A 12,413-nucleotide genomic window follows, 5' to 3' on the forward strand; every position below is an offset into this window, starting at 1 on the left:
AATTTTAAAAAAAATACTGCATTTCACATTAAAATATTTATTACACCATCAGTCAATAGTAGATACAAATAGACACTTATCTATTCATTTGAATACTTGTTTGTTTTTCTAAAAGTTAATGGGAAAATGTTTTGTTAAAAAAAATCATTCTCTGAAATACATGTTCTGTTTTTTTTAATTAATCACAAACTATTATTTATAAAAATAAAGAAAATAACCAAACTTCAGTCACTTTAAAATAAGTCTTTAATGTATTTCCATTCTATGTAGACTTACGCAAAGATGCAGTCACAGACTTTAGATCTACTTAATAGTTATTTTTTTACACATTAACACTTAAATCAATTTTTAAATCAATAAAAATGATCAATCATTAATAAAGTCATGGTCAGGTCCAAAAAAGTCAGAATCAGATGTTGAAGCATGAATAGAGTCAAAACTACAGTCACACTGTAGAGGTTTAAGAATAAAAAAAAACAATTTCCTGCTTTAAGCCCAAACAGGAGTAAATACTACATTTATCATGTGTGACACAATTAGACAAATAGTCAACAACATTTACATTCTGAAACACTGAATCACACATTTGATTGATTAAACAAGTGAATATTTGGCATGAAAATAAGTCCAACATGAGGTTTCATTTAAGGCAAAGTTTACAACAACCTAGATGTTAAAAACTTCCCATAAAAACTTGCAGAGAAATAATCCTTTTTTTAGTCATGTTTGTGTCCAAAAATCACACAAAAATGACTCATTTGACGGTTTTTAGAAAAACTTGTTTTTTTGTTCACTTCTTACAAAAACCACTAGAACTGAAATGGCTTTCAGAATGTAAAGTAGAGCAGCTGGGGGCAGTGAAACTGCTTTGTATCCCTGAAACTCAAGTCTTTCAGACATAATAAATAAGAAAAGTACTCCCACATTTAAATTCCTCCTGGCTGATGGGTAAAGTGCTCTGACACTTCAACCTGAAACCTCCTTAGCTCCTTAGATAAACAAATGGTTATCGAACAAACTCAGGGTTTTCTCCTGTGAACAGTCTTAAGGCCAATTTCCAAGAGGAAATCTCTACATTAATAACAGCAGCACAGTTTTAGCGTCGGAGGAGAAGCAAGGCTTAAGTTTCCTCCTCCAGAGGTTTGGTCGACTGAAACTCCTCCTGCTCTGAATCCACTGAGTTTCTGTCCGAGTCAGTCACCTCAGTATCCTTTAGTTCATCCTGTCAACACAAAAATCAACAGAAACGTCAAAGTTATCAATACCAGCTACGTAGAAGCCAAATGGTGAATGAAGTAGAAAACATGAACCATATTGAAAAAAAAATTATTAACAATCTAATGTGGCAAAATTCAAGCAACTTCAGTTGCCTTTTTGCTAAAATCACTCCATTTCAATGCATTCAGCCTTTAGCTGATTATGTGGAGTCAAATAGGATGAGCTTTACAAGTCGAATGATTTAAAAGACATTTTATTTAGGATTCAATTGAGAGCCGCAGAAAAAAATAACAAATATATATCACTTAGGTCAATCTACTGTATAATGTTGAAAAAAAACAGTAAAAATATAGAAGAAGCATCTCCTATTGGAGTTAAAATGGACTGTTCATGTAACAAATGTGTCAACATGAATAGTTAGTTACCTCTTAACAAAACTGCACCCTTTATAAATCTATTGAGATAATGTCAATAATTAATAATAATTTAACCATAAACATAAGGAAATCCAGACTTAAAAGGGAATCTTTTCAAGTTCAAATGTAAAATTGAGTTATAGCTTCAGAAAAATCCAAGTGAATTTGCTTTGGCATTTTGATATATATATATATATATATATATATATATATATATATATATATATATATACACACACACATACATACACACATACACACACACACACACACACACAGTGAGGTCAATAAGTATTTGATCACCCTGTGATCTAGCAAGTTCTCCCACTTAGAAAACATAGAAGGGTCTAAAATTGTCATCATAGGTGCATTTCCACAGTGAGAGACAGAATCTGAAGAAACATTCAGAAATCACGTTGTATGATTTTTTTAAAACAATTTATTTGTAAATTACTGTGACAAATAAGTATTTGATCACTTGAGTTAAACAACTGTAATATTTGGTACAGAAGCCTTTGTTAACAATTACAGAGGTCAAACGGTTCCTGTAGTTCTTCACTAGGTTTCTACACACTGCAGCAGGGATTTAGGCCCACTCCTCCATACAGATCTTCTCTAGATCTGTCAGGATTTGGGGCTGTCGCTGGGCAACACGGAGTTTCAGCTCCCTCCAAAGATTCTCTATTGGATTTAGGTCTGGACACTGGCTGGGCCACTCCAGAACCTTGATATGCTTCTTATGGAGCCACTCCTTGGTTTTCTTGGCTGTGTGCTTGGGGTCATTGTCATGCTGAAAGACCCAGCCACGACCCATCTTCAACACTCTGACTGAGGTTAGGAGGTTTTTGCCCAATATCTCACAATACAGAGCCCCGTTCATCCTTTTCTTAATACAGTGCGGTCGTCCTGTCCCCTGTGCAGAAAAACACCCCCAGAGCATGATGCTTCCACCCCCGTGCTTCACTGTAGTTATGGTGTTCTTGGGATGATGCTCCTCCTTCTTTCTCCTCCAAACACGCCGAATGGAGTTAAGACCAAAAAGTTCTGTTTTGGTCTCATCTGACCACCAGACTTTCTCCCATGACTCCTCTGGATCATCAAGATGGTCATTGGCAAACTTCAGACGGGCCTTGACATGGGCTGACGTCAGCAGGGGAACCTTCCGTGTGATACATGATTTGAAACCATGACGTTTTAATGTATTACTTATAGTAGCCTTGGAAACAGTGGTCCCAGCTCTCTTCAGGCCATTGACCAGCTCCTCCCGTGTAGTCCTGGGCTGATTCTTCTTCCTTAGCATCATCGATACCCCACGAGGTGAGATCTTGCGAGGGGCCCCAGTCCGAGGGACATTGACAGTCATCATTAGCCTCTTCCATTTTCTGACAATTGCTCCAACAGTTGTCCTTTTCTCACCAAGCTGCTTGGCAATTGTCCCGTAGCCACTTCCAGCTTTGTGAAGGTCTACAATTTTGTCTCTTGTTTTTGGTTTTGCCCATGTTGGTAGTTAGACTTCTGACTGATTGTGGGGTGCACAGGTGCCTTTATGCAAGCTAACGACCTCAAACAGGTGCCACTAATTTAGAATCATGAGCAGAGTGGAGTTGGACTGTTTAAAAGCAGAACAGCAGGTCTTTGCTGGTCAGAAATCTATCTGATAATCAAGTGATCAAATACTTATTTGTCACAGTAATATACAAATAAATTGTTTTTAAAAATCGTACAACGTGATTTCTGAATGTTTCTTCAGATTCTGTCTCTCACTGTGGAAATGCACCTATGATGACAATTTTAGACCCCTCCATGTTTTCTAAGTGGGAGAACTTGCTAAATCACAGGGTGATCAAATACTTATTGACCTCACTGTGTATGTATGTATGTATGTATGTATGTATGTATGTATGTATATATATATATATATATATATATATATATATATATATATATATATATATATATAAAAAACAAGTATAATATATGTGTTTTTGCTAAATAAAGGATTTAGTGTAAAATAAACATTTTCAGTGTTTTGACTTGTTTTAATGTTGCCTTAAAAAAGCCAGAAAACCTTAAAAGCTTAAGATTGTTAAATATAATTTCATTTAACCTCTTGAGACTCCAGATCTTGATTGATATGCCTTTTTATTTCATAGTCACAGGGCTCCAGGTAATCAGAATTCACTACAGTGGTAATATAACCCACAGTGTGATGTCCAAGTATGTTGATGCCAGGTCTCAAGCGGTTAAGTAAAGGTATTTTTTGGGTTAAAATAAACATTGTCATCTAATAATAAAATGTGATAACAAGTATAATATTAAACCTAGAGTGACTCACTTACTCTGTGTTTGAGGTAGGAGAGGTACGTGTCCCACCCTAAAGTGATAAAGTTGATGTACACAACACGAAATTTGGGGGACAGAAAATAGAAGTTGATCATCTGAGCTGCAGGCCAAACGCACCAGTCCACCTGTCGGAAAGAAAAAGACAAAACAGATGACAAAGCCAGCTGAGGAAAAATGCCGCTTGAAACAAAAAGGGGTTTTGGGTCAAATAAATGTATCAAATCATCTCCTTCAGTTCAAATATTCTCTGTGTTGCACACATACATATTTAGGATAAATATTGATTCCTGCATCCATTAAACTAATGGTTGGGGTTTTCAAAAGATCACACTTTTGGTTTTGGCAAACGTGGTACAAAAAATTTCCTTCGTTGACAGAGAAGCTGTCATGAAAATAAAAATAAAACAATTTTGTCCACTTAAAAGAAAGAAAGAAATCACTTATTTTTTCCAAATGTCCTTATAATAAATCAGAACAAATCTGAGTTCTCAAAGAAAACATGAGGAAAGCTTTTCTAACCTAGAGATTAAAAAGTTGTATTGGGAAGGAAAAAAAGAGAAAATCAAAAGCAGGGAGCGTGAGGTCTGCACAGATCCTGAGCAGCAAGTTATCCTTTAACACAGAAGGTACAGTTACTTCACCAGAGGTACTGGTGTGTGGGTCAAAGCCCTATTTTCCATCTCAAGTATTTGCGTAACGACTCTAAAGTGAGTACTTGTGTACACAAGCAGCACATCAGCTGATTTTACTGTCCAATTTTTAAAATTAATTATAGAGGGAGGTTTTAAAAAAAAAAACAACGCCAGCTTTTAAGAGAATTACAGCAGGATTGTGATCTTTTGATGCATTTTAACTTGGCAGCTTTTAAACGTTTTGATTTGCTTTGCTGAGTGCACACTTGGGTCAAATCATGAATTTCTTAACGGACCGTTTCTTCATCAAGTCTTGCGAAATGTGTCCATCTGAAAACAACGCCATAAAACAAAAACTGGGACATGGGGCAGCTGTAAAGGCACAACAGACGGTAGCAAATCTCATTTCACGCCTTTAGAAAAGCTGAGCTGTGATGAGGAGACATAAAAGGCGAGCACACGCGTTCTGATGTCCACGTCAGACAGTGACTTGCCTTGTAAAATTCCCAGAACTTGTCTCTAAACTCCGCCCATCCTTGGGATAAAGTGTGTCCCTCCAAGAGATCCATACCTGCGATAAACAAAGATGTGCGTCAGTGTCGCAGCTTATTAAAACCCATTTCAGATAAAGCAAGAAACAAAAGCAGAGTTGAACTCATAAACTTGACCAACTTCAGTTTTATCAAAGTTGTCCTTTGAGCCTCGTTTAAAGCTCACGAGTGTTTTGTCTAACCTCACCCTGAGATTTATGCACAACCTTTGACTGGAAGCATCCTTTCTTGTAGGTGTGTGACTCATTAAAGGAAGATCTAACATTTGCTCATATCTGTACAAATGTCACTGAGTTTACACAAACATAACTGCAAGAAGGAAAAACTTTTTGATTTTCTTGCCTAAAAAATACCACAGTCCCAATGTTGGTGATGCAACCAGTTGATCCACCAGAACCTTCTTGATCAAAGTGTTCAAAGCCTTCCCCACATACACTCTGTCCAGCCAAAGGTACCAGTAGTGCAGCAGCGGACCCAAAGAGCATCCCACTACAAACATGCGACCTGGAAGGGGGGGGTTGAAAAGAAAGAAAACGCATGAATTAAAACATTTAACTCACAAAGAGAAATCACTTTGCATTCAACTTTTCAATTTAGACATGAAATATGGACTACACTAATGGCATAATGCTGATTTATACCATCTTCCACATGTCCAATACAACTCATGAACTAATCAATGCATATTAAAGGGACTGTTTCATTTCATTTTATTGCTTTTAGCCATTTTTGTATATTAGTTGTTTTCAAAAATATCAAGTCAGTTTGATCTTTCTGTACCTATTAGGTTTGAAAGATCTGTAGTTTAAGTTTAAGGATACTTAATTTTTAAAGAACAACAGCAACAGATGAACCAAAAAGTGGAATTTGGCGACATCTAGTGGTGCAGACTGGAAGTGATGTTTTGGCATTCACTACTGTGGCCCTGAAGTGCATTTCACACCAACAAATCACTCAACGTAAAAATGCAACAGCATTTAAAAAAGCAATACAATTTATTTTATATAAAAAGAACATTACATTTCAAAACAAAATTCCTGAAACCAAAGCACAATTCCAAAAAAATTAACAAAAATAAAAATGAAATGTGTCGGAAAACAAAAGTAATTTCCAGAAATAAAAATTAAATGTTAAAGAATAAAAAGGGAGAAACCAGAAAGGGTAAGTAGGATAGGACACACAGATGCTACCCAGCCAAATCCTCACTCCACATAAACATTGATAAAAACTGCTCCTTCTGTAAATTATACACTGAAACAATTATACATCTATTCTGGAAATGCCCCCTAACAGCAACTTTTTGGAAAGACTTTACCTCTTTTGTTCGATGTAAAATTTATAAGGAATTTGATTTGATATACAAGGATATATTATTTGGTTTTTCTTTTTTATGTTAATAATTCACTAATAAGGGAATACTATTTAATTAACCTTTTAATAATACTAGACAAATTCCTTATTCATAAATGCAAATTTTCTGAAAAAAAAACCCTCATTCAAACTTTTTATGATTGAGTTAAGCCAATATATCAGAACAATAAAATATTCTTCCAACCCCAAAGCTATAAGAACCTTTGACTCCCTGGAATTTTTTAAATGTACAGAATAGCAACTTACTGCTTTTACTGCTCTTGTTTATAATCTTTTTTTTCTCCTTTGCTCTTTATGTTCCCCTGGCACATTTTGTTACTCTTCTTTATTTGTGTACTTAAAAACTGACTTGATTTTGTATCCTGTATATCTTCAATAAAGATTTTGTTCAAAATCAAAAAAATAAAAATAAAGGTGCCTTTAGGACATTGCTGATTGGATGATGACATTTGTCCATCATTTCAACTGAAAATCTGCATTTTATGGTTTCCAATTGGGTTTCAATTTTTAACACTTTATTTGTAAAAATTACTTTTGTTTACGGAAAAAAAAATCATTTCTATTTATTTTCCTAATTTGGGGGGGGGTTGTGTTTTTGTTTCTGGAATTTTATTTTGATTTATAACATTTTTTTTAGTATTAGTTTTACTTTTTGAATTGTCGTTTGCTGTGTTTTTGCGTCGAGTGATTTGCTGTTGTAATTTGCACTTCAGGGCCACCGTACTTCACCTTAACCCAAAAACAGTACAGCTTTCAACAGTTTTGTAAACATTTGCACTGAACCTCATAGGTGAGTCTTAAAACTGAACTGGGGCAGCAAATGATAAATAAATTAAATAAAAACTGACAGGAAACCACTTAAAGATGGCAAAGTTTCAAATTGAAAATTATATTAAAACCTTGTTTCAGTGCAATATTTTTTCCAAACACAACCGGTAGTTCCAAAAAAAAACGTCGACACAAACAAACAAAATTATATTGTTGTGTCTTTGTGTCATGACTATTTCTGAATAAAATTACAAGGAGAATTTGTGTCAAAAATAAAATGTGCTTAAGTACAATTACAAAACTAAAACGGTTAAAAAAAAGTTTAGACACTAACGCACCGAAAATAAAGACAGGACTACTATATTTTATGCAAATGAAACAAAGCAGACTGATTCATTCGACATCAAACAGGAACACTTCTCTACTCTGGCAGCCAAGGGACTGATTTGACTTGATTTAAGAAAGAGTTACTAAACTCCTTTTCACTAATAAACTTAGAGACCCTAAATCATGCTTGTCTCAAGCCTTTCAGAGTAAACTCTATCCATATATATATATATATGATAATATATTATTTCCTTTGGCACACTAAAGAACAAATGTTTTATGAAAAAAGAGTTATATTCGCAGCTCAGAAGCCCAGAAGTAAGACGACTCGATATTTGAGGCACCGCCTCCTTGACGTCAACCTACAGCCGACATCGGCGGCGTGTCTGTGTTTCGCCAACGAAAACAAACATCGGAACTTTTACTACCGTATATCTGCCTATAGTTACCCAGGCGTTTTCACAGACAGAATAGTGATGGATAACGGGTTCATTTTGGGAGGAAATTCGGTCACAAAATGTAGAAACCACCACGAGATGAACGTTTCAGGATTTTTTGAAATGATGGCTGTGAACGTTTTTTCTCTCCTTGAAGTATCATTTATCTCTGTTCGAAAAAATCCTCTTCGCTTTCATGCGGATCATTTTCCTGGAGACAGGCGCACCTTTCTGTCTTTGCTCAGTATTACAAGTTCAAACCAGCTCTTCTCACTTTTGACTCGCTTCGATTGCATCTCTGCCAGGAAATAGTTTGCTTTTTTCTGCAGCCGTCTTCTCAGCATCACCCATCTGTTGGGCCGTTCTCAGAAACATTTAAGGATCCACCTCAAAATGTGCAGATTCTTCCCCAGACTGTTCTTTGGCGTATGCCATCGCGTGAAATGTAAATGCTAAATCTGGTTCACAAAAAAGAGCCATAGACACCCGACGTCTGCAGGACCGGGGGGTGGAGGGTGTCTTAAAGAAGCCCGGCCACTTTTGGAGACCGGCGTCTAAAGTAATGAGCTCCAAAACGGAGACAATAGGACATTGGAGACAAGACACAATTGGAGGATATGTGGTAGTGTGCATTTTAAAATGAAAGTGTTTTGCCAAACGCTGCTAGGCCTGCAGAGAAAGTAGCCGTGTTGGCCTGGGGCCGGACCGGCAGCACAGACTCTTCTTGGAAGAGGCTTTTCTCACTCGTCTTCATCAGCTACTGGGAGCCCGCTCATATTTGTGGTTTGGGAGGAGCCGGTGCTCAGAGAGCAGGTTTTTTCAGAGGAATACTCAGAAATTCGTGAACAAATCAAAATACCGCTTTGAGGTTTCTTGTCATGAGTAATGAACATTATAATACACTTAAAAGCTCAAAAAATTGATTTTGCATGGTACAGGAACCTTTAAGCAACATTCATAATATAAATTTCATTCAATTTATTCAAAATATTCTATTTAAAAACCAATTACTTTGTGTTAACTGTAAAAACAATTAGAATTTTCCCTCATAAAATCATGATTCCTTCGATTAAAAGCTAACCGAAAGCAGATTTTTTGTCTAGAGGAATGATACAAGAAAATTGATTGATTTGATGAGTTGAAATTAAATTTTCCGAAGATTTTCTCTGGAAAAATAGATTTTTCTTTTAAATTCAGCCCTACACCTCTGCCTCTGACAGTTGCAACATCTCTCTGAAGGCTTTCCGTAAGGTTTATGTGTTTAGAAAGACATTTTATCATTTCTGTAGAAGTGCACATGTGAGATCAGACCTGTGTTGGACAAGGAGGCCTGCCTGCCAGTCTTCACTCAGGTTGAAGTCTGGATTCTGAGAAGGCCAGTAGAGTCAAATCCTAAATTTTGATCCTTTCAATGACTAATACTGGAAATCACTGGGTTCCTGGGAGCAACCCATTATGTAACAAATATTTATAGAAGGAGCCTGCATGCTCATAAAAGTGATGGGACAGGTGCATAAGGGAGAGAATAATTTAACTACCCATAATTAAATGTGGGATATAACTGTATTATTGTCTCATGTAAAACAAATCTTAAAAATATTGTAGATAATTTGAATTTTAAAAACCTTGTATTTTCTATTCATCTTGATTGTTATGGCATCCTTTCAGACTGATTGGTTTTCCAATCTACTCACCTGTCCTTGCCCAGTCTCTGACTCTGTCAGGCTTCCTGCGCTTCTCCCGGGTCTGCTGCAGGATATCTCCCAGCGACAGCATAACTCCTCCACTCAGGGTGTTGGTGAGCAGCAGGTACCTGCCTTGGAAAAGCGGCCTCCAGGAGAAGCGTATGCGGACCAGAAGCTCTTTACCCGCACGAGGAAGCATGGTGTTGGGACTGCAAAAACTATCATCTGTGTTAGAAGAAGTGCTGCATTTAAATGCTGGTTGGTCACTTTAACACGAACGCACACACGTGTGTATATATATATATATATATATTTACAGTGAGTCAAACGTTTTAAAAAGTTCAGATTTTGCCAAAATGTGAAAAAATTTAATAATTATTGTATTACCAACAGCTTAGGCTGAGTTTGAATCACACACATATATTGACCCACACTATTAAAATACCCCAATCATTAATCCTATTGCATATTTTAAAATAAAAAATCTTGCTGTTTTGAAAATCCAAAAAACCTTTTAGTCTAAATGTTTAAATGTTGCAATTTATATTTTTTTAATCAAACGTTTCAACTTAATTCATTTTATTTCAAAACTTGTGCTTAAAGGAACACAAAATTGTCTGTAAAAATTTGAAAACTAATATATTTAAAACTGGTTCTGGAATTTTTCGGCCCAGATCCTCAGCTCCAATAGATCTGGTTAAATTAAAGCATCCTTAAGGGCAATTGGTCTACTCTGTAGATGTACTCATCTAAAACTAAAATATCTTTTTGAATTCAGAAAAATATCAAACATTTACCTGCAGGTCAAGATGGTCTTTAGTCTCTAGGGTTCAAAGTTCACGCAGTCAGAGTCAGTTTGGTGCTAACTCTGCTATTTATCCGTTCGAAGAATTTAAATAAGAATTATCTGCAATTCCATGAGCGGTCTTAAGAGTTTTTCAAATAACGACTTGAACTTCGTAGCTGAAAAACCATGACACGATTCTCATGACCCTGCTAGTCATGCGACTAATAAATTAATAAACAAACCTGTCTGAGAAGACGTTGAGCCAGAATCGATCTCTTTAAAATCTACAAGTCCTTTCTGGGTCTGAACAAATGTCAAAAATAAGTCAGCTCATTCATGTAAAAATGTAACAGCGAACACACCCGGCAAAGTGAGATACAGTGCAATACGATGCAATCACATTGCTGAGGAAGCGTCATGTAAGCTCGCTTACATGACTAGTCCGTTACAAATGAGTGCGCCCCCTGCTGTTTTGGAGGAGTACATGTTCCGCTTAAATTATCCACGCACGTGTGCCTTGAGCACATAGATTTAAAAATATTTTTTTCTTTTTGTTAGTGGGTCGCTTCTTGTTAATTGTAAAATGCATGTTTTGCACATAGATTTCATTTACTAGAGCACATCTCTTGCCAAGTACCACAAAAATGCAATATTACCAAGTTGTTTTTTATTTTATTTCTGACACTTCTTTCACATCGGTTTTTTTTATATTTATGTTTGATGTTTATATTTTTATATTTGATATATTTGACATTATATTCAAGATGTTTTTAATATTTTATTTCTTCATATTTCTTATCAAGCAATAATTGTATTCACTAGATGTACTTTCCATATGGCCCATACTGTATTTGTGCTAGTTCCGTCAAGGAAAAAGTAAAGTGGTACCCCAGTGTGTCAACCTGGGGGTGAAAAGGTTAAAAATTCATCCTTTTTCCTCAGTACAAAAATGTGCTTGTATCACACGTTTTTGCACCTAGTTAATGACGCATTTGTGTGTGCGCGCGCATGCGTGCGTATGTGTGTGTGTGTGTGTGTCAATGTGTTTTGAAATTATTAAAATGAATTACTTTTCCTGTCTTCTTTGCTGTACTCCTGTTTTTGCCCATAGTCTTATATAGTACTTGGTAAAGCTTTCATTGAAACAATTCGATCATTTTTTTTGGTTAGCAATAAATGTCAGTGATGTTTATCTCGAACTTTCTAATAAAGCTGTATACCTATTGCCAAGATTTTTTTATGTAAATATGTATCTTTACAAATGTGTTTTAAATTGCCAGACCTACAAAAATCCCTGTCATTTTTCTTTACAAATTAAACTTTGCAACTGTAATATGTCGTCAACTATTTATAAGTTTAATCCAAACCCTGGAGGCTACTTTTTTCCAGTAATACTGCTGTAATAAGTTTTACATTTGTCTTCATAAGGCCCTTTTCTGCTATTGTGGAAATGGCAGGAGTGGTTACTGCTGACCTCCTGATCAATTATTCAGGCTCTCCGGCAGAGCTCATCAATAAGAAATGAGCCGTTCAGTATTTGAGGTAAAATGTTTCATGACTCCTGTTGAAGCTCCTGATTGGTCTACATGGCTTTCAATCATTCACGGTGCCTGTATATTCCGCCCACCTGTCCTCTGGTCAGCAACGCCTCATGAAGCGTTTGCTTTCGGATGGGTGCCGGAAATGAATTTAGATTAGAAAATAAAAGCAGGCAAAACACCATTTTGTTTAATAACTCGAAACAAGTCTGTGAGCAATGCCTAAATAACGTCTGCATCAGGCCAAATTATTATTACTTAAAAAAAGAAAAGAAATGTTGCAGTAGATTGTGCCACTTAAAAAAAGATAATTATTCTTTCATAAATACTGTCTTGGGTG

At 36.0% G+C, this 12,413-nt stretch overlaps 1 protein-coding gene across 4 annotated transcripts; it reads right to left on the bottom strand.

Annotated features, from left to right (window-relative positions):
- Nucleotides 1-228: 228 nt before the first annotated feature.
- mpv17l2 (MPV17 mitochondrial inner membrane protein like 2) lies at nt 229-11,000 on the bottom strand. Of its 4 annotated transcripts, none has more exons than XM_011474028.4 (6): nt 10,778-11,000; nt 9,758-9,973; nt 5,503-5,664; nt 5,104-5,180; nt 3,974-4,102; nt 229-1,222 (listed from the first exon to the last, which is right to left on the bottom strand). In XM_011474028.4, the coding sequence occupies exons 2-6, from the start codon at nt 9,945-9,947 to the stop codon at nt 1,121-1,123; spliced, it is 660 nt and encodes a 219-aa protein (XP_011472330.1). In that variant the 5' UTR covers nt 9,948-9,973; nt 10,778-11,000; the 3' UTR covers nt 229-1,120. The 4 variants fall into 4 exon arrangements, with proteins under 4 accessions (XP_011472330.1, XP_011472327.1, XP_011472329.1 ...); XM_011474025.4 differs by having other exon boundaries at nt 10,546-10,982; XM_011474027.4 differs by having other exon boundaries at nt 9,758-9,966; nt 10,546-10,938.
- Nucleotides 11,001-12,413: the final 1,413 nt, after the last annotated feature.

Source organism: Oryzias latipes, chromosome 4 (assembly GCF_053564925.1).
Source record: "Oryzias latipes strain Hd-rR chromosome 4, Olatipes_Hd-rR_3.1".
Lineage (NCBI taxonomy): Eukaryota > Metazoa > Chordata > Actinopteri > Beloniformes > Adrianichthyidae > Oryzias > Oryzias latipes.

What these genes read in the sequence shown, in the direction of transcription:
- mpv17l2 (XM_011474028.4), bottom strand. Translation starts at nt 9,947, where the DNA reads ATGCTTCCTCGTGCGGGTAAAGAGCTTCTGGTCCGCATACGCTTCTCC. An exon ending in CAGAGACTGGGCAAGGACAG is followed by an intron (nt 5,665 to 9,757) that starts GTGAGTAGATTG and finishes CCCCCCTTCCAG; the next exon opens with GTCGCATGTTTGTAGTGGGA. An exon ending in TCTCCTACCTCAAACACAGA is followed by an intron (nt 1,223 to 3,973) that starts GTAAGTGAGTCA and finishes TTGTGTTGACAG; the next exon opens with GATGAACTAAAGGATACTGA.